General features: G+C 51.6%; 2 protein-coding genes across 2 annotated transcripts; one reads left to right on the forward strand and one right to left on the reverse strand.

The window, feature by feature from the left end:
* Nucleotides 1-912: 912 nt before the first annotated feature.
* Nucleotides 913-7,708, forward strand: LOC142416006 (tubulin alpha chain-like). Its single transcript, XM_075515077.1, has 4 exons — nucleotides 913-1,052; nucleotides 3,819-4,062; nucleotides 5,388-5,536; nucleotides 6,278-7,708. Exons 1-4 carry the CDS (start codon nucleotides 1,050-1,052, stop codon nucleotides 7,259-7,261), a joined length of 1,380 nt encoding a protein of 459 aa, XP_075371192.1. The 5' UTR covers nucleotides 913-1,049; the 3' UTR covers nucleotides 7,262-7,708.
* Nucleotides 7,709-13,280: 5,572 nt separating this feature from the next.
* Nucleotides 13,281-15,549, reverse strand: LOC142416068 (tubulin alpha-1C chain-like). Its single transcript, XM_075515191.1, has 3 exons — nucleotides 15,362-15,549; nucleotides 15,017-15,165; nucleotides 13,281-14,252 (listed from the first exon to the last, which is right to left on the reverse strand). Exons 1-3 carry the CDS (start codon nucleotides 15,540-15,542, stop codon nucleotides 13,281-13,283), a joined length of 1,302 nt encoding a protein of 433 aa, XP_075371306.1. The 5' UTR covers nucleotides 15,543-15,549.
* Nucleotides 15,550-21,428: the final 5,879 nt, after the last annotated feature.

The raw sequence follows: 21,428 nt of genomic DNA on the forward strand, positions 1-21,428 counted from the left end.
TTACGCCTATGTCCTGTACTCCAAATCTGACCAGCTTGGCGGTCTACGCTGGACTTGCTCCAGTATACCAATGTCTATCTTGTACTGGTCAGCTCAAACTGGACCCAGTAAGCAGAGAGGGTCTCACAAATGCTGAATAGAGGAAAAACTCCCTGTCCTTGACTGCCTGGCTATGCTCGTGCTGATACAGTCTGTGACATGGTTGTCCAGAGCTGTCAACTTGTTGCAGCTATGGCTGAACCAAAGAAGGTTTGGGAACCTTTTAATGGGAGAATGAAGAGGTAAATAAGAGAATTAGTAAACAAGTTACCACTAACCACTCTCATCTACCTGCTGCTAGTAACCACACAGGCACTATTGAGACTTAAGGGCAGATCCAGAGCAGTCTTAAAGATGTACCAACCCATTTGCAGGATGGGGCCAAAACTGGCTCAGAGTCCTTACGTCTGCTCTCGGCAGGAGGGCAAAATGAACCCTTAATGGCCAGCAGGTAAGGCAAACGAAGGGTTCTGAGCCTACACCTGAATGTCCCAGAGGTGCAAAAGTCAGCAGATTCCCATGAAGGTCATGGAGCATACGGAACAAAGACCAAAAATTGCGGGGTTGTGTCTAAAAATAGACAAGATACAACACATCAGTGGCAGTGCTCTGAATAATGATAAGGGGAAAGTTGTTTCTCCTGGATAAAGTGAATCATATGGGGACACTCAAACTTCCCCAGAGTTTCCTTCTTTTTAACCAAACCCAAACTTTGGCATCTACTTTTTTTTTCCCCAGTTGAGGCTCTTTGAAAAAAATATGAAAAAAGCTCACATTGCACTGTACCCAAGGCTATTTAATCACAGAAATCACACCAGCTAGACACTAATAGATCATATTATCCCTTGCTATTTCTAGGGATGTAAAAGAAAAGGAGCTCTGTTCCTTTAAGCTAGCAGAAAGCTTCTTTATATTCAGGTGGAGTCAAGCCTTCCTGGGCTATAAAGTTGCAGGGAGAGGCAGGAGCAGCAGCTGTTTTGCTTAGAACTTAGCAAGCTTCCAGTCTCATCATGGTAAGAGCATGCCTTGTATTTGTATTAGTCTCAACTTAAAATATAGATTATATATTTTCCAAGTGTACTGAGCTAAACAGTTTACTTGTTCTTTTTCTCTCCTTTCTCCTGGGGATGTTAATTCCAAACAGCTTTGTTTAATTGCTGATTACCTTATGGTTTATTGATTCAGTGTTTGCTCCTTATAAGGGAAAAGTGAGGAACTTGGTTGGAGAAGAGCTATTTAGGTGGCCTCTTGCTGCTTTTGACTCCGAGTTTGCAGCTCCTAAGGTGGGGTCTGTAGACTTGCAAAGTTTCTGTCTCTTTAATGTAAGCTGGGTTTTACTTTATTTGGGGAACCAGCATATCTCGATACACAACTATGTGATAGACTATAGTTTAAATTTTGACGCTGCTGGCCCTTTTCCCAAAGTTTAACACTTCAACTCTTGCACTGACACAGGGAACTAGTGCAACTTGCAGAGACCTTTAGGGTTTTTTTTTCCTTAGGAGTGAGCTGCCATGTTGCCTTTGTCTGCTACAAACCCTTGGGATTAGATATTAAATGAATAAAGTCCCCCTTCCTTCTAGCTTTTTAATTGAATCTTTAATCTAAAGAGTTTGCAGCTGTGAAACTGAAGGGGATTGATCTGCTCACTAAAAAAAGTGCAACCCTGAACAGTGCTGGCTGATCTAGCTGAAACTCTTTGTAAAGAATAACACAACTGTCACCTTATTGTGAATGCAAAAGAGTAACTTGTTGGAAAATCTGATGGTGTCCCTTTGCATGTTGCAAATAGAAGAAAACTTCAAAGTAACTCCTAGCAAGTCAGCTTTTGAACTTTTCCTTTTATCTGCTGACTTCTAGAGTCTGTCTTGGCTATAAAACAGTTAAATATTTACATGGTATTTCCAATGGGAAAATCAGCTGGACAACAATAGGCTGCCTATAGCCAGAGTCTGTAAAATGCAGTTCATCTTGATGCAAATGTTGGAGCTCTGGGATCTCAAAAAAACCTTCTGGCATATTTGAGGGGGGGAAAATACCTGCAGAAAAAAGCTGCACTTTCTTCCTTCCAGCAGGCCCCTCTCTTTTTTTTTTTTTTCCTACCTTTTTTTTTTTTTTGTGCCCATTCCCTGAGCTCTGGACTGAAAATACCAGTGCTCCCTTGAAGCAGGTGCTGGGACTAGGGAGCTGGGAGAGGATAGTGAGCGGAGCAGCTGTCCCAGCTCGCACTGGTGAAGCGGCTGTGGCGCTGACCCTTGCAAACTGTGGCGAGGAGCTATTGCAACCATCTTGCTGAGAGGGATGGGCAAATGGCAGTCAGCATTTCCCACATAGTACAAATATCAACTTGGAGAGGGAGGACTGAAACACAGCCTCCACACCCAGCAGAACTGGTGGTCTTGGCCCAGACCGGGATTAAGAGGTGTTTAGCCAGCTGTGGGTAAAGGGGTTGGTGTCCCTCTGTGGTACCAGGAGCATTCATCCAGTTAGTGTCTAGCTTTATGGTGGATGACCTGGACATGCGGTGGCCATCGGAGTTGCTTGAGGACTGAGAAATGTCTTGGACATCGATGCTTGGAGACTAAGAGTGGAGAAGTTGCACTGCATCCTCTCCTGATGGCTACTGCCACAAATGGTTGGCGCCCAGGACTGTCTAGCATTACTTAGAGGGCAGTGACTTTCAAGACACAGAGTCCTTCTGGCAGGATAGTCACGTCTAGGGGTGTGCACACCCCTAGATGTCCTCTCAGCCCTGAGACAACTGGGCTGCCAGTGGTATTTGTCATGCTCTGCTCAAGGTGGGCTACTTGGAGCAGGGGAGCTGGGCTTATCTGTGGAGACCCCCAGCTCTGGGTAGGACTGGGTGATGGTGAGAAATGAGGTGAGACCTGAACCAAGCTGCCCATCAGTGCTACAAATAATGGGATCAGCTGCACTGCTTGTCATCCCCAGGTGGGATCACCAGCTCCCTTTCATGGTGATCCCTTGGGAAGCAGCACTGCCCCATGCCATGCATGGCTGTAATTGGGAGTCTCTGCCTGGGAGCCGGGACATGTGCCTCAGTCATCGCTGCAGCAGTGCTTTGATCTTGGGGTGGTGGAAACAGCAGAGATGCCAATTACCCAGGGAAGCGTGCAACCATCAAAAGTCCCCAGAGAGTCTCCAGAAGACGCCAGTACCTCCAGTACTGCCCTGGAGGTAGTTAGAGGCTCCTGGAGGGTGACCTGGTTAAATCAGGACTCTGAGCCTCTCCCCGGGTGTCAGCCTGCCCTTGTTCTGGCCCTGGGCGACTGCTGGCTTCCTCTAGCCTTGTTTCTTGCTGTGACTCCCGGCTTGGCTGTGTGTTTCCCAAGCTTGGCTTCTCCCTGCTTGGTGCAGAGTTTTTTTAGCTCGGGGAGCCTGGAGCTGTTGTCCCTGATGCCCCATTGCCCTGGGACCCGGGGGATTGACAGCTGCTCCACTCCATGGCAGGAGCACTGATTGAGGAGCCAGCACTGTTCAGCTGCTTCCTGCCTCAGCATGAAGCCCATCACCTCCTTCCTTTCTCCTCCCCTGGGCTGGAAGAGCCCTTCCTAGGGACACTACATGTGTGGCTCGGCTGTGTCCAGCTGCCCTGCAGATCATGGTTTGATCCTTGTTCCAACTCCCGGCAGTGGGCGGAAGCTGCCTGTTTCCCTAATCATCCACAGTAGCAAATGGCTCAAACAAGAATTGTGATGGGCTAGTGCTAAGTCACAGGATGTCTAAAAATTGCCTTAACAAGCCATTTCCCCTTCCAGAGGGAATGTATTTCCATCCACATCGGGCAGGCTGGTGTGCAGATGGGCAATGCCTGCTGGGAGCTGTACTGCCTTGAGCATGGGATCCAGGCGGACGGGACCATTCCTGGCCCCAAGCAGGTGAAACCTGTGGAGCCGAAGTCTGAACAAGTGGATTCTTCTTTTGAGACCTTCTTCTGTGAGACAGCGTCTGGGAAGCACGTGCCCCGGGCAGTGTTCATAGACTTGGAGCCCACTGTTATCGGTAATAATGGGGCAGTTGGGTGTTGTGGCATCTTTAACAGTGACTTCTGACCCTTCTTACTTGGGGTTTGTGTTGCTGCCCATATTGCCCAGCAGCTCTCACTCCTCTGCTCTAGTTAAATGTCTCCAGCCATCAGAAGGAGGCAATGTTTGCATTTCCAAATGGACCGGGAGTGACAAACCCATTGCTCTTACTACACTGACTTGTCTTTAGTTGATCCCTCCTTTTAAGAGACCTGCTGTCTTGAGCAGGATCCTCAGCAGGTGTAAAGTGGTATGGGTTTATTAACCTCAGTGGCTCTGAACTGAATTACACCATCCTATGACCTGACGTGGTACATCTGATTTTAAGGCTAACTGTGAAGCATCTTTGGGCAGATGGGTGCTACATATTTCATGGTTCTGTGGAAACTGGGTGTCTTGCTACTGCAAGCTTTCTACTTCCCCTTCCAGCCCCACCTCCTTTAGTGATCTCTGGATGTTTGACTCAATTGTGGCACTTTGATTTAGAGTACCTTCCTAGAAAACAAATTCTTTTTTTGCTCAAGGAACTGGTGGAAATGACTCCCAACCACCTACATCTACCTGCCTCCGCCTGCTAGGCTCCTGGGTGTTTGCTCCTATCTTACCATCTAGGATGTGTGACTCATTATTTCATCTAATGGAAGGAATGTAGACTTTTGTTTTGGTTCCACTTAATTTTTAGGCACCTTATCAAGGCACTAAATTGGGAACCTAGTGAGCGAGCCAGTAAAATATGAAATGTATCCAATATTGAGACTGAGTGGGTTTAAATACTCTCTGGAGGTGTCTCCAACCTCATTGACTGCATGGAGCCCAGAGAAACTGCTCCTAACACCTGTCTTCGTAAGGTGCCTGAAGCTGGGTCAGATACATCTAGCAGAAATGTCAACACTGGAGGCACTCTGTCTCCTCTTCAGTGTGCTGTAGAGCAGAGGATGGAGGTAGTGCTTCCAGCCACCTCAAGATGCTTTGCAACAAGCAGAAACACAAGCTGCATACGGTAACTATAATCCTACAATAATATCAGAAACATAGGCAGTGTCCTAATTCTTTAAGCCAAATTACATTAGGATCTCAAGGTGGCTGCTGGGTGAAGAGGGAGGAGGTATAGTAGGACCTTGACAAATTAGTCTGCATGGGGTTATTCTTACCCCTTCCATTATCCCCAGTCTCAACTAACCATGCCATGACTGCTGTCTCACATGGGCTCCTGGTAGATTTGCTGTGTGTTTTACTCTGTCACACTAATGTCCAGAACCTGTAACTGTGTGCTGCTCTTCATGACTGCTCCTCCTTGTGTAGATGAGATCAGGACTGGGACCTACCATGCGCTCTTCCACCCAGAGCAGCTCATCAGCGGCAAGGAAGATGCTGCCAACAACTATGCTCGTGGCCACTATACCATTGGAAAGGAGATTATAGACACTGTCCTCAGCAGAATTCGTAAAATGGTAAGAGAAGAGACTGTCTTTCCCTTAAAATAACACACCATGGACAATACAATTAAACTTTGGGTTTGGGGTAAAAATCTTAGAAGAAAAACCCCTTTATGTGAGCTCAAGGGCTGCTGCTGCTGTGATTAGGTTTGGGGCTCAGTAAAGCAAGGGGCCATCTGAACCTGTATATCTGCCCTAAAAGCAACTGTTATTGCATATCATACATGTATGAAGTGACACAACACTAGACCTAAGAGACAGAAGAGAAGGACTTTTGACCACAGGCAAGCCACACCCTGGTTGTGCAATTGTGGATATTAATTCTAAATGGACAACTGGTAGCCAGGCTGGGAAGACCAAACTCCACATTTGATAGGAGCGAAGCAGGATTGTAACAATGTATTTGGATGCCTGTCAGTGAAATGTTTTTGAGATGTCTCCTAAGGGTCTAGGACCCCGATGCTACCTCCCATCCTCTCTCAGGTGCTGAGGTATGCATTGAGCTGATAATGGAGCAATTTGCCAAGAGTTTCCATCTAACCATGCAGAGCTACCTGTGGTATCTCCATGGAAATGCTGCAGTCGATTGATGTATACTTAAGGTGCTCAGTAGGGAGATATACCGAGTAAATCCACTCTAGGGATTGGGTGCACTCTGGCCAGTCAGTGCTCTAAGCAGAATTTGTTGCTGTATTATTCAGGATAGTTATTCCAGTCCTTAACACAGAGAGGTAAATATACATTATTCTGCTGCAGGCTGACCAGTGCAGCGGCCTCCAAGGGTTCCTGGTCTTCCACAGCTTTGGGGGAGGCACAGGCTCCGGGTTCACCTCCCTCCTCATGGAGCGGCTCTCCGTGGAGTACAGCAAGAAGTCCAAGCTGGAGTTCTCTGTGTACCCAGCCCCGCAGGTCTCCACAGCAGTGGTGGAGCCCTACAACTCCATCCTCACCACCCACACCACCCTGGAGCACTCGGACTGCTCCTTCATGGTGGACAATGAAGCCATCTATGACATCTGCAACCGCAACCTGGACATCGAGCGTCCCACCTACACCAACCTCAACAGGCTGATTGGGCAGATAGTCTCATCAGTCACTGCTTCCTTGAGATTTAACGGTGCTTTGAATGTTGACCTGATTGAATTCCAGACCAACCTGGTGCCCTACCCACGGATACACTTCCCGCTCACCACCTATGCACCCATCATCTCGGCAGAGAAAGCCTACCATGAGCAGCTGTCGGTGCCAGAGATCACCAATGCTTGCTTTGAGTTCTCCAACCAGATGGTGAAATGTGACCCGCGCCGTGGCAAGTACATGGCATGCTGCCTGCTGTACCGGGGCGATGTGGTGCCCAAGGATGTGAACGCGGCCATTGCAGCCATTAAGACGCGCCGGTCGATCCAGTTTGTGGACTGGTGCCCCACGGGCTTCAAGGTGGGTATCAACTACCAGCCTCCCACGGTGGTGCCCGGGGGAGACCTGGCCAAGGTGCAGCGGGCTGTCTGCATGCTGAGCAACACCACGGCCATTGCGGAGGCGTGGGCCCGCCTGGACCACAAGTTTGACCTGATGTATGCCAAGCGAGCCTTTGTGCACTGGTACGTGGGGGAGGGCATGGAGGAGGGGGAGTTTTCAGAGGCCAGGGAGGACCTGGCTGCCCTGGAGAAGGATTATGAGGAGGTTGGAAGGGACTCGGCAGATGGAGAAGAAGATGAGGCTGATGAGGATGAGTATTAACAAACTGCAGTCTGTTCTTAATGAAGTCAAACCTCAGATGAAATACAAACCCTCTGTCATCAGGCTAAACTGGTCCTGAGTGCCTGGAGGTGCCAAAGGATTGTCCTGAACCTCAACGCTACTGTTTGACGTATTATACCTTTTCTGCTTGCATAGTCTATGTGCTCATAGTGCACTTCTGTAGCATGGGTGTCCCGAGCTTTCTCACACTGCTGTTTAGAAATGAGTGAAGCTGAATAGGTGCCTGGCTTAGTGTTGGGGACACATCCTGCCTGGGAAGAGGATCCTGGTTCCTAGTTCAGGGGAATGTTGCAAGCTGCCTGCTTTGGCTGAAATGGCAAATTCTTGCTCTGGCTTTTACTGTAAAAGCACCTTTTAATTAGAAATGTACCTATACACTTCTATGCAACTGTCTTTTTGTATATGAATAAAGACTTTTTTTTTTTGCTCTGAGTTCTTCAGATTTAATCAGGGTGTTTCTGTGGGGAGGTCCTAACTGCATGGATGTGTTGTCTTGGGGAAAATAGCAAATGCTGATAAGGATGTGCTCTGGGTAGGCCATCTGTGAGGATCATCAACCATAATTATTGCTGTGAAGGGAAATGACCTATATCCTACAGGGACTTGTCTGGCTGGAGCTGGATCCTGCTCTTCTCACCTCCAAGAGCAGCCCAGAGGAAGTGTGCCTGGGAGCAGGCAGCAAATCCCCAGTTTGACCAGTGCGATAATGAGGCGTGGTGCCAGGGTCAAGAATACCTGTCTGCTGGGGTTTTGCCTCCTCACCATCTCTGGTGAAGCTTGTTTGTTGCCTGAGCAAGTCCTGGTTGTTGGGGCAGTGCTGTAGCTCTGAGCTGGGGTCTTGTTGAGGAGTTGCTGGAGTTGGTGGTGAGTGATCAACTAGCCCCGTGTGCCAGGGGTTGGAGTCTGCCCTGAGAGGGTGAGCCAGGGCTGTGTGATGGGGTGACTCAGGAGGAAAAGCAATGAAATGCCCCTGATAAGATATGGAGAGGGAGTGTTCATAAGCCTGTGGGATAGGAGAATGGTTGGCTCCATGCTGCTTTGAGTCTCTAGGTGCCCTGCTCATGGCTGTTGCGTTACACTTTGTTGTATACCGTAGCCCCGTATCCACCCTTTATTTCAATGCTGGGCTCTAGCTCAAAGTGGGGCCAGTTATTCCCCCCCTCCAGCCCTCCTCCATGCTCTGTAGCTACAGCTGCCCTCTCCTGTGGTGGGGGTATGATTCTGGAGCTGTTCCCAAAGCGATGCACTGGGAGGTACAGCCAGGGATGGTTAGAGGGAGGAGGAGGTGTTGCTGTGTCCTGTACTTGGGAGATGGAGGTGGAAGGAGCCCAGAGCTCCTTGTTGACTGCTGTTAGCCTAAAAAGCTGGGGTGCTGATGGCATGAATGGGCAGTAGATGGACCCGTAGGAAGATCCCTGTTGGGCTGAAGCCTGCTCTGTGCTCAACTCACTGCTGTGAGATTGCCTGAGCTGAAATGTTAGGCATGTCCTATTGCTCTTGGGGAGGCTGAGCATCAGACTGCTCTCTGAGGCTGGTCCTTCTGGGGATGGTAAGCAGCTCCTGCCTCATCTGATGGGTCTGCTCCTTCATCTCCAGCTCTGCTGGGGTGAGGGACTACATTGACATACCCCAAAGCAGGTCAACCCAAAGACCTTGGGGCTGGGTGGGTCTCCTCTCATCCACCCTAGGTGGTCACTTTCTGTGCTCTGATTCCTGGAGACAGGGCCAACCCACCTCCTGGGTTTCCAGTTGGTTGTCCCTACACCATGCCCCTAGCACTGACAATACCCTCACTGGGGAATGGTAACTGCTCTGTTTGCCAGATATGAGACAGTTCAGGGCTCCAAGATGCTTTCCAAAAGAGCAAAGATGACTCCTGGCTCTGTGCCCACAGGTAAATGTGCTGGGAAGTTTCCAGGCATGGTCTTGAGGGCTGCCACCTTTCCCTGGTGGCTCCATTCCCCACAGAGAGCTGGGACTGGAAGTCACTGGTTCAATCCCCCAAAAATGTGGGTGACAGCAGCCAGGGGTGGACAAAGGGTGAGCATCACTCCCACTTGGAGCCACAAGCCAAGCCAGCGTGGCTGAGCAAGGGCAGGAACGTAGCCATGTGCTCCTGCAGCTTGGAAAGCCATCAGCACGGCACCAGGGCTGATGTAATTGGAGAGGTGGTTTATTACTGAAATCAATTACTCTGGCATGTCTGTCAGCACAGACCCGCTCCTGCCCTCCCACAAATGCAGTGAGGGAGGGAAGGAAAGGATTTTCCTTGGCAGGGGGAGAGCGTTCCCGTGGCTTTGGGGAGTTGGCATCTCCAGCTCGATGGCCATAGGCAATGCTTTGGCCTCTTCGTGAGCGGCAGACCCTCCAGACCCACACCCAAGAGCGGCACACATTTCCTTGCACGGCTTCAGCTTTATTTTCCCTACCTGCGTGCTGGAATAGCAAACGTGGTCATAAAAAAAAAAAAAAAGGTCCACTAAACAGTAGCACATGGAGCAGCCTGCAGGATCCGTGTTTCCATCACGTTGCTCCAGCCCATTCACCACATTCAGTCGCTACTTCATTACCGCAATAAGGGTAGATCACAGGGGTCAGGCAGATTTGTTCATCGTAATCCTGCAAGGAGGAGGCTCAAGGTAGAGCTCTGCCATTGACTTCTCACAAGGTCTTGAGCAAATTCCCTCTTCCTTGGTGCTCTCCAGCCCTGATCCAGCAGCACCTGCTGCCTCTTCCTTCCATCCCATGGCCTAATGCAAGCTGAGAGCTGTGTCTGGAGCAACTGGGGAGCTGTGCATGGTCCTCCTGGGGCCAGCGGCAATGAGGCTGCTTAGGGGGTTGGTCTTCAGCAGTGGGACATGGTCTTCGTCTGGCTGGTGAGCAAACTGTCTCACATTCCATCATCACTTCTGGGCCCAGCTTAGGGCCATTGCACACAGATGTGACAGAAAGGATCCTGCTGCCATCGCAAGCAGATGAACCTGAAGCTCATCAGCATTCATAAAAATGCCCTGATGGAGCTGCAAGGCTGTCAGGGCAGTGGGCAAGACCATGCTGTGGCTGCAGAGATGCCCGTGTCCCCAACAGACTAACAGCTGGACCTTTCCCCCACTCCCAGCGTGGGTAAGAGCCCACAAGATACAGCTCTGCATTCGAGAGCTATTGGGCACACCAGAGAATTTAAAATCAGAAGGGAAAAAAAAAAAAAGGTACTTTTTCCAAGCAGGAGGTTGACCCTCCAAGAATGCAGAGCGTTCAATAGATCCATGGAGATGAAGCCTTTCCAGTGTCATAAAATCAGATAGTCTAGATGTGACCTCAGGCCACCAGACTTGGTACAGCCACTCCTGCTGCTGTGCCTCCCTCCTGCAGCCCTGCACTATGAGCATGGAGATGACCTGCCTTGGCAGTAGGCCACAAGCAAGGCAGACCATGAACTCCAAAACAAGACCCCTATCCCAGGACATCTGTGCTGAGCAGAAGAAAAGCTCCCCCCACAAAAAAATCAAGCAACCCTCACAGCTCCTGGCCAACTACCCAGGAGGGGAAGGCAGAGCTGGCATTGCCCCTGCCTGAGATTCTTTCTTTCTTATTTGTCCCCCTCTTTTTTTTTCTGGCAGGAGGTTTGGGCATCACTTTGGGGTCTGCACCAGCCCTCTGCAGAGTGGCATTTCCCAGCACGTAAAGCTGTATCTGGAGGTCCTGGGAGGCTCAGAGGAGGCAGAGGATTGCTCATTCCCTCTTCTGCAGTCATCACATTGCTAGCTCCACCAGTCCAAGCAGCCTTGCTCCCCCAGGCAGAGGGCAGCTGGAGGTGAGACAGCCCCCAGGAGCTCCCACCTTAGTGACCTTGGCAGATTGCCACCCCCAGGAGCCCAGCTGAGTAATGGCAAGTAGAGACAGGCTTTAATAATAACCACCCCCCACCACCCTTGCCTCAGGTTGTTTAAACTTTCCTCCAGTACAACCCAGAGCCAACACTGTCAGCCCTTCAATTACAGCCTGACTGCAGATCCAGCTTCCTCACCATATCCCAGCCAGCTCCTTTTCTTGGATCACTTACTGGGAAGAGGCTCCCCAGTGGAGAAATAACCTACTCCAGTCCAGGGGAGCTGCAGAAATCAAGTTAAATCCCCTTTTTCAGCTCATTAGTTTTTTGCAAGGAGTTTTGCATCATGTCTGGGTGTATTGGGTTTGCATGGCAAGGTTGTGGTAGCAGGGGGGCTACAGGGGTGGCTTTTGTGAGAAGCTGCTAGAAGCTTCCCCTAAGTACAACAGAGCCTATGTCAGCTGGCTCCAAGATGGACCCACCCCTGGCCAAGGTCAAGCCAGTCAGCAATGGTGGTAGCACCTCTGGGATAACATATTTAAGAAGGGGGGGAAAAAACCTGCTCCACAGCAGCCAGAGAGAGGAGTGAGAATATGTGAGAGGAACAAGCCTGCAGACACCAAGGTCAGTGAAGAAGGAGGGGGAAGAGGTGCTCCACATGCTGGAGCAGAGATTCCCCTACAGCTCATGGTGAAGACCATGGTGAGGCAGGCTGTCCCCCTACAGCCCATGGAGGTCCACGGTGGAGCAGATATCCATCTGCAGCCCATGGAGACCCCACACCAGAGCAGATGAACCTGAAGGAGACTGTGACCCCATGGGAAGCCCACACTGGAGCAGGCTCCTGGCAGGACCTGCCAACCCAAGGAGAGAGGAGCCCATGCTGGAACAGGTTTGGTGGCAGGACTTGTGACCACATGGGGGACCCATGCTGGAGTAGCCTGTTCCTGAAGGACTGCACCCCATGGAAGGGACCCATAGTGGAGGAGGGGAAGAGTGTGAGGAGTCCTCCCCCTGAGGAAGAAGGAGCAGCAGAGGCAGTGTGTGATGAATTCACTGCAACCCCCATTCCCCATCGCTCTGCACCGCTGAGTGGGGAGAAGATAGAGAAAATGGGGAGTAAAATTAATCCCAGGAAGAAGGGAGGGGAAAAGTGTTTTTAGGATTTGGTTTTATATTTCATTGTCATACTCCAATTTGATTGGTAATAAATTAAACTCATTTCCCCAAGTCAAGTCTGTTTTGCCCATGACAGTAATTGGTGGGTAATCTCTCCCTGTCCTTATCTTAACCTAAGAGTCTTTCATTATATTTTTCTCTCTCCTGTCCAGTTGAGGAGGTAGAATAATAGAGCAGCTTTGGTGGGCACCTGGCATCCAGCCAGAGTCAACCCACCATACCGGAGAACAGCCATCACACAGCACAAGAGGGAAGAAGTCTAACTGGGGAGACAGCTCCCTGCTTTAGAACTTAGAGATAGGACATGGTTTGGGTGCTTTTGCAGGGGTCTGACAGATAGCTGAAGTATTTGAATTCTCCTCTCAACTCCAGTTGAACTTCCAGGCAGGCCCAGCCCTGGCAGCTGGACATGGATTGCTTTAGCAGGGCTCTGCATGGCAGCAGAGGACCAGAGAAACCTGACCGCACTCCCTGCTATGCCTGGGACAGAGAGCAGCACAGAAAACCCAGAGCCAGCTGGGTCTGAGCACAGAGAGGCCATGGACAGCCAGTGCCTGAAGGGGATCATCATCCCAATGTTCGTTTTAACACAGTAGTTCCACCCCAGGGCAGATGGCTCACATCAGGCTGTCACTCCCCCTCCCCCCCCCCCAGTTCACAGCACTCACCCCAGCATCCACAAGCAGGAAAGCCCTACAGGTAGGACTGTGGTGACCAGTGCAACATGGGAACCACCCTGCAGCCACCACCACCCCACCATGAGCCAGTCTGGTGGCACATCAAGACAGGAGAAGATCTTTTGCTAGTCACCATTTATTCAGCCAATACTGTGCATACACAAGTCTTGACCAAAGAGTTGCTTTTGGCCAAGCTGCAGAGTTTCCAAGTCACATTTCCTCAGACCCAGCCCACACCTCCCTTCTCTGGAAGGAATTGCAAGACTAGGTTACAACAAGCTTCATCCAAGCTGCCTTCCCACAGGTAGAAATATTATTCCTCATCATACTCCTCTCCATCTGCTGAGTCCCTTCCAACCTCCTCATAATCCTTCTCCAGGGCAGCCAGGTCCTCCCTGGCCTCTGAAAACTCCCCCTCCTCCATGCCCTCCCCCACGTACCAGTGCACAAAGGCTCGCTTGGCATACATCAGGTCAAACTTGTGGTCCAGGCGGGCCCACGCCTCCGCAATGGCCGTGGTGTTGCTCAGCATGCAGACAGCCCGCTGCACCTTGGCCAGGTCTCCCCCGGGCACCACCGTGGGAGGCTGGTAGTTGATACCCACCTTGAAGCCCGTGGGGCACCAGTCCACAAACTGGATCGACCGGCGCGTTTTAATGGCTGCAATGGCCGCGTTCACATCCTTGGGCACCACATCGCCCCGGTACAGCAGGCAGCATGCCATGTACTTGCCACGGCGCGGGTCACATTTCACCATCTGGTTGGAGAACTCAAAGCAAGCATTGGTGATCTCTGGCACCGACAGCTGCTCATGGTAGGCTTTCTCTGCCGAGATGATGGGTGCATAGGTGGTGAGCGGGAAGTGTATCCGTGGGTAGGGCACCAGGTTGGTCTGAAACTCAGTCAGGTCAACATTCAAAGCACCATCAAATCTCAAGGAAGCAGTGATGGAGGAGACTATCTGCCCAATCAGCCTGTTGAGGTTGGTGTAGGTGGGACGCTCGATGTCCAGGTTGCGGTTGCAGATGTCATAGATGGCTTCATTGTCCACCATGAAGGAGCAGTCCGAGTGCTCCAGGGTGGTGTGGGTGGTGAGGATGGAGTTGTAGGGCTCCACCACTGCTGTGGAGACCTGCGGGGCTGGGTACACAGAGAACTCCAGCTTGGACTTCTTGCTGTACTCCACAGAGAGCCGCTCCATGAGGAGGGAGGTGAACCCGGAGCCTGTGCCTCCCCCAAAGCTGTGGAAGACCAGGAACCCTTGGAGGCCGCTGCACTGCTCAGTCTGCAGCACCAGGGAAAGAGCCAGAAGGACCAAGTTACTGGAGTTATTCTGGTCTCCTTGGACTTAAACTAAGCTAAGGTACTCTGTTCAACCATCAAGTTTAAGGGTTTTTTTTCCTACTACTGCTTACACACACCTTCCACTTCTAACAGGTGAGATCTGTCAGACACAGCAAATGCAGCTGCTTTTAAATTATCTCCTCTTTTAGCAGGCAGAAAGGCCTGGCCTGAGAGAGTGACATCTTGAGTGAGATAGAGACTCATAATACTAGCAGTCAAGAAGATTAGGAAGAGTCTGGAGGCCACTAAGAGGTTCCACCTAAACCCAGAATATCTTAGTGTTATCACAGCACTTCTGAGCATCTACATGAGTGAAACCTTATACTCCAGAGACAACCAGACAAGGGAGGAGGGGCCTAAGGGGAGACACTAGCCAGAAGCTGAGCTGTGACACTGATTGGGATGAGATGTTGGATCAGGATTGACACAGCACCCATTAGGGGAAAGGCATCTTGCCTGGACAGTTAAATCGGAGCTGCTTGCTTTCCTGCTGAAGCTAGGGGCATCTTCAGTCCCTTATTTTCCCCTCAAGTCCCAACCAGCAAGACATACACCCACATGCATCCCATCATGTTGTTCCAGGTCACAGTGGCATGGGCAAGCTGACCCAGATCTGCTTGCTCTTCCCCCCACACTGCATCTCTTGATGGCCAGGGCAACAGCAACCAGAGGGCTAATGCAGAAGACCCTCCACAGGGTTGTTACCATTTTCCGAGCTCTGTCAACAACCGAGTCAATGATCTCCTTCCCAATGGTGTAGTGGCCCCGAGCATAGTTGTTGGCAGCATCTTCTTTGCCACTGATGAGCTGCTCTGGGTGGAAGAGTGTGCGGTAGGTCCCAGTCCTGATCTCATCTGGAGGAAGTTGAGATCTCATGAGTGTCAATGGCACAAGATCCACTGCCTACCAAGTTACTTGCACTAACTTAGATACAGTTTCACATGGAAACTGGCAGCCTCACCAGCAGTTTAGGTGGCCAACACTACACTGCAGGTCAGCGAAGGTACTCCTCCCTCCCCCCAAGAGGTTTGGAGACCTTCCATGACTTACCAATGACAGTGGGCTCCAGGTCAACAAATATTGCTCTGGGCACATACTTCCCTGATCCTGTCTCACTAAAGAATGTCCCAAAGGAAGAGTCTGCTTGCGCTGACGATGGGTCAGAGGAGATGATGCCATCTGGCTGGATCCCATGCTCCAGGCAATACAGTTCCCAACAGGCATTGCCCATCTGGACACCAGCCTGGCCAATGTGGACAGAAATACACTCCCTCTGCATGGGGACAGGAGAGAAGAGGAGGTTAGGAATGTGCACTGAGCAATTAGACTAAAGCTGGCACTTCCAGCTGTCTTTCTAGAGCATGTGGCCAACAACCTATGGCCAAGAGGAGCATTAGCCCAGCTTGGTGGCAGCCAGGGCATTCTGTCCCTAGCAGGCACCCAAGAGCTGCTGAACAAGCAACAAATAAGCATTAGGCCTTCAGAGAGATGTTGCAATGCCCTAATCTCTGCATCTGCCTTGGTGGGAGATTGCAGCAGGTCCCTCTGCATCCCAGCACTCATTACATTGCTCAACAGCCCTGTTCCCAGGAGCAGGCCACCAAGCTCAGCTGCTGAACCTACAGCACATGGTAGCTGTCAAGTCCAACTGCTCATGGTTTCTTCTCTTTGCTCTGCTGGTCCTGCCTTGGGGCAGAAGACAGGGCACAGCCAGCCTTCCCAGGTACTTCACCTGGTGCTCTCAGCTGGGCAGGAGGGAATGATTCAGGCCAGCCAGCCTTAGACAGCAGTGCGAACACTCCCTCCCCATGCCCTTCCCAGGGAGGCAGAGGCAGACCTCTCCCCACCCAGATGGGCAGCAGCAGAGGACCTCTGCCTCTCTCTGATGGGAGAAGCCTGTGCTGTTGGGCTTCAAGTATTGACTGTCAGAGCAGTTTCTCATCCCCATTTAGGCTAGATACAGCCATGCAGATTCAGCTGGCTGGAGACAGCTAGAGAGGATCCAAGCTAGGATGGGTAGAGACTGATTCTTCATCATACAAGACTATCACTTGCCCCATGAAGCAACTGCTCTTGGCTTGAACCAAAGGCAGGAGTCCCTGTGCAGAAAGTGTGGTTGAGCTGTTGAACTCCTTGACACAGGAGGCTGTGAAAACCAGGCTTTTGGGTTCAGAGAGACTGTACTGGAGACTTCCACTGAGGCTTACTAGGGGGAAAAAAAAAAAAAACCCACACATCCACTTCAGGAAGCCCTGAGCCACAAGATAAGAGTCTCAGATGGGCTTCCCAAGGCTTAGTCCGCCCACACCACCTGCTTTTAGCTATGGCCTGGAGACCCAGCACAGCAACTCTCAACTTATCTTTGTGCAAGAAGCCTGGCTCAGCAGGACCCCTACCAAGCACAGAAACAGGGCAGCAACATCCTCCACTAGAACAGGGAGTCCTGCTCTGAGGGTTGATATGTAGTGTATCAGACCACAGCCACCACTGCATTTCTCTTGCTACACAAACAGTCCCAGGACAGCCTTAACCACCCACCACACCAGGGCCAGAACAGGGATGCTGAGCCAGTCTTCACAAGGAGACACCTTCATCCCCTGCTCCAGGTCTGCCCAGCCTGACAGCAGCACCAGCTGAGCACCTAGCTGAGTCTTGTATCAGATGCCACCAGCAAGACCTTCAAAGTATCTTCATGCAGGGGGACAGGCAGGTCTGAAGGCATTTCAGCAGGGTAGTCCTCCCCAGGCCACAAAGAGGTGGACATCAGCCTTGCAAGGCCAACCCAGCTCTGGACACCCCCAAGCACAAGCTCTACAACCCCAGGAGCCCCTTCTCCAGGGCTCACATGCCTCTCCATAGCCCACAGCCATTTTCACTCCCAGGGAAGCCCACAGCCAAGGGCAAGACACCTTCCCCCAGCTGGAAAGAAAAGCCACCTCCAGCTTCACCCTCCTGCAGTGCTGGAAAGGACCAGCCCTGGCTGCCAGAGAGCAAACCCAAACCCCACAGCTACTCACCATGGCTCTGAACCACCTGGGCTCCTCACCACAATCACAACCACCTCACTGAGAACACACCCTGCCTGCTTTCTTCTTGGGCCTTTTATAGCAGGTAGAGCTGGGATCTCTGCTAAAGGGCTCCCTCCTGCTGCCCCCTCCTCATGCAGGCACCTGCTGGCAAAGGGTTCAGGTGTTTCTGCCCCGGGATGGATAGCCCTGTGGGGTTAATCAAGGTGCTTTGAAGGCCTTGCACCTGCAGACCCATGGAGTTTGGAGTTTTTTTGGCTTTTAAGTACTCATTCAGCATTGCTTTCCCCATGATGTCTAAGAGCACTTCCTGTGAAATCAGGAAAAGAGCTTCGAATGCTTTTTTTCTTGGGGAGGAGTATCTGGTTTTATTATTTATTTATTCATTTGTTTGTTTGTTTAAAGAATGAGGCTCATTTTTTAAGACTTTCTTTGCAATCTTCAGGGCTGGGAATGTGCTTTCTACTTTCCATCCCCCTTTTCCAAGTGCCAACAGCACATCTGTTGAATCTCCTGGGGATGGACAAGACTTGCAGAATGGAGCTGCTGCTGTGGGGTAACGTCATGGGGCTGGGATGGCTTCTCCAACACTGGTGTCACAAGAAAACTGGGCTGTCTCAGCTCCAGGGCAGCACTGGCTCCTTTTCAACCAGAGCCACAAAAGCTGGGTGTCCTGGAGGACTCGGGGCAGCTGTGGAGAGAGGTGACAGTATATGGCATAAGGCCAGGACTGAGAGGCACCAGTGAGACCATCCCATTGCAAATGGACAATGGTTTTATTTTCTGTGCAGCACGCATGAAAGCAAGAACCTCACTGACATGGGATGTCCCAGAGGCCAGAAACAGAAGTTTTAAAATCTGATCTAGACTTAAGACATTGGGACGGGCTCTACAGGAGCTACTAAACCTCATGATCTAGTGCCCTGGACATGGGTGGAATGAATACCCTATGTCCCACCACCCTTCTTGAGTTCGGTGGGAGGGTCGGGGCCTGCCAAGAGGGAGAACAGCAACTGGGACTCCCCCAGGGGTACAACTTGCAGAAAATGGCTAGGAAGACAAAGGTCCATGAGTCTAAGCAAAAGCACGTGAGAGGGACACGGAGCAGAGCAAAGCACCCATCCAGCAGCCAACGGAGTTGGGGCTGAGGGTGGGGGCAGTTTCTAGCCCTCTGGAGAACAGGGTAGGCTTTTGCATGTTAATGTGCTCCTGTCCATGTCACAAGTTGTGTTGAGAGGGACCCATGCAGAGCTCCTGGGTGGCTGGGGGTGTGTCTGTTCCTGGGAGAGCTGGTCACAGCCCTGCCTGGCCCAGCTCAGAGCAGGACAGAACATCCCAGGAAGAGGGCAGGACATCCCAGGAGCAGGGTTGGACACCCCAGGATTGGGACAGAACATCCCAAGGGTGGGATGGGACATCCCAGGAGCAGGGTTGGACACCCCAGGATTGGGACAGAACATCCCAAGGGTGGGATGGATCATCCCAGGAGCGGGACAGGACATCCCAGAAGGAAGCCTTCATGCAACCAGGGATGGCTCCCTGGAGGTGTATCTGCAGCCTGAAGTGCATCTCACCCCTCTGCTTAGGGCTCAGCTCCTGATGTAACTCTCTGCAAGGCCACCGTGTCCCCTGTGCTCTCTGTCCTGAGATACATGGACGAACTCTGCCCGTAGTCACTGCTGGAAACCAGCTTGGTTTTCCTAGCCAAGCCCTGAGGACGTGAACGTGGGTGCCTCCTTGCACAGTAGGAGTGCATTTTTGGCCAGATGCTCAATGCCTGTTGCGTTACAATGCCTGAATCCCTTCCTCAGCCAGATGGGCATGGGGCCTCCCTGATCCCAGGACGGGGTTCAAGACCTGATGTCCTTGGGGGTTGCCGAAACCGCTGCAGCATCTCTGGTTTGCTCTGAGGTGGGTGAAGGAGGCCTTTGAGTGTTGGCACATGCAGGAGGAGAAGAAGGACAAGGGGGTTCCTGGAGGCCAGGGAAGACCTGGCTGCCTGGGGAAAGGATTACAAAGAGGCTGGAAGGGACCTGGCAGTGGGAGCAGCAGGATGTGTTGGCCCGAGTGAGCCTGCAGTGGCTGTGCAGCCATGCCTGAGCAAACCACTCCTTTTGAGTGCAATACTGAGAGCTTGGGTTTCATCCCTGCACGAAATGGCAGGAAAGACCGAATCCTCACCTGCCTTTTACAAAACTCGTGCACATACCACCCCAAGCAGCAATGCTGTCTTTCCCAAGCACGGTGGTCTTGGCTCTGCGCACTCCCAGACCCAGCAGGGTGCTGATGGAGATTTCAGTGCTCCTATTGCCATCCAGCTTCCTCAGGAAATCGGGCTCCTCCGACCTCTGTCTGTGTCTCAGCCCCTCCAAGCAACCCTCAGTCTCGCTTGCCAGAGGTTGAGAAGGAGGATTAATTTTGGAAGGGTATGTCCAAGCCAGTGCCGGGTGTGGGTGAGACTCCCTCGCGGGGATGCAGCTGGGGAGGGCGGATCTCTGCTTTCCCCATCATTTGCTATCAGCTGGTATCTGCTGTCCCTGTCCCAGCTTTGCAGCTTTGCATGTTCAAGCACAGCCTGGTGCCAGCAAACGCCTTGGCTCATCTGCTCCCATGGTGGTGTTTCAATGTTAGTTGCCTTTGTTAAAGGCGAGCAGAAGAAAGACCCAGTTTGAGCACCAGGGATGTGATGTTTTGATTTCCAGGCGCTAGCATGGGGCTGAGATGTTCCCTTTGTCTAACCTGGTGCTGGGAAAGGACCCCAAGCAGGGCTGGTGCAGATCCCCATGGCAGCTGGTGGTGGGGAAAAGCCTGTTCCAGCCTGGGCCAGTGCTTTACTGGAGCTCACTGGGGAACACAGGGGAAAATCTCTTCAACTTTCTGCTCAAAGCAGTGATTTCTCCCTCGGCTCTGAGCAAATCGCTCTGTTGCTCCTTGCTGTGCCAAGGCTCCTCTAGACAGCCCTGTGCATCAGAAAGGCTGAGCCTGGACAACCTTGGGGCACCTCTGGCCAAACCCACAAAGGGACAAGAGTGCGTCCAGCTGGGTACCCAGCTTGGGCTGACCTTGCTCTGCCCTCCTTTGCCTGACCAGATGTAAGCGGGCGCGCGTCCCTCAGTTTCCCTGGGTGTAAAATGGGGACGATGACTATGTTCTGCTCAACAAGAGCTCAATATTCCAACGGGGGATGAATGTGTAGGGTGTTGGCCTATAAAAATGTATAAAGCTATATACAGTGCACATAAAGGGACATATAGTCCAAGGCTACAGCAGACTGCAACAAGGAAAGAGCTCCCCTGTATGTGCTTGGAGCTGAGGCAGGAGGAGTTCATTGCACAGAGATGCTGTGGGCATGTTGGTGGGTTGTCTGCTGCAGATGTGTGCTATGAGGGGAAGATGCTGTAGGGCCTGGTGTATGATTTTGGTTTTGCTTTTCAGACTTCAGTTGGATTTGGGTCCTGAGTGCCCGGGCTGTAGGTCAACTAGGAGCCTTGGCCACCTGAGCACGTGCTCACTGGGGCTGAATTCAGCTGTGTTGCCTCCTCTGGGTGTCCAGTGGGGCAGAGAGGAGATGCCTCCAGCTATGCCTCTGCAGATGGCTGGTGGGTCCATCTGCCAACCCTTCAGCTGGAGACCTATCCCCTCTTGATGTCCCACCTGGAGTGTTCCTCATGGCCATGCCCTTGATGGGGCTGGTGGGAGCTGCTTTGCTGCTCTTGGCAAAAGTCTCCTGAGGAAGGTGGGCCAAATTTCTCTCCACCTTTCATGCCTGCTACCTGCAAGGATGGAGGCCAAGAGATGGAGTTTCATCTTGGAGCTGGGCTGGGAGGTGAAGAGAAAGGGAGATTTAGAGGAAGGGATAAATAGTCCAAGGAGAAGGGGTGGGATCTGGGGCTCAGTGGAGGGTGGAAAAGAGCAGGGTGAATGGGGACAGTCTGTGTATGTGGAGCTGAAGCCGCAGGACTTGTACAGAGGTCTCCCAGGAAAGGGAGAGCAGTGGAAAGGTGGGCAGGGGTAGATTGGGCAACATGGAGAGACCCCATGGGGTGGGTCTGGAGTAGCCAGGAAGGTGCCTGCAAATCTTGGGGTCCAAA

This window comes from Mycteria americana, chromosome 1 (genome assembly GCF_035582795.1).
Source record: "Mycteria americana isolate JAX WOST 10 ecotype Jacksonville Zoo and Gardens chromosome 1, USCA_MyAme_1.0, whole genome shotgun sequence".
NCBI classification, from domain to species: Eukaryota; Metazoa; Chordata; class Aves; order Ciconiiformes; family Ciconiidae; genus Mycteria; species Mycteria americana.

Bases quoted from the DNA above. Each gene is read 5' to 3' on its own strand.
- LOC142416006 (XM_075515077.1), top strand. The intron at 4,063-5,387 runs GTAATAATGGGG...CTCCTTGTGTAG, and splicing joins CTTGGAGCCCACTGTTATCG to ATGAGATCAGGACTGGGACC. The intron at 5,537-6,277 runs GTAAGAGAAGAG...ATTCTGCTGCAG, and splicing joins TCAGCAGAATTCGTAAAATG to GCTGACCAGTGCAGCGGCCT.
- LOC142416068 (XM_075515191.1), bottom strand. From the start codon at position 15,542: ATGGGCAATGCCTGTTGGGAACTGTATTGCCTGGAGCATGGGATCCAG. The intron at 15,166-15,361 runs GTAAGTCATGGA...AACTTCCTCCAG, and splicing joins CCTGGAGCCCACTGTCATTG to ATGAGATCAGGACTGGGACC. The intron at 14,253-15,016 runs GTAACAACCCTG...CTGGTGCTGCAG, and splicing joins TTGACAGAGCTCGGAAAATG to ACTGAGCAGTGCAGCGGCCT.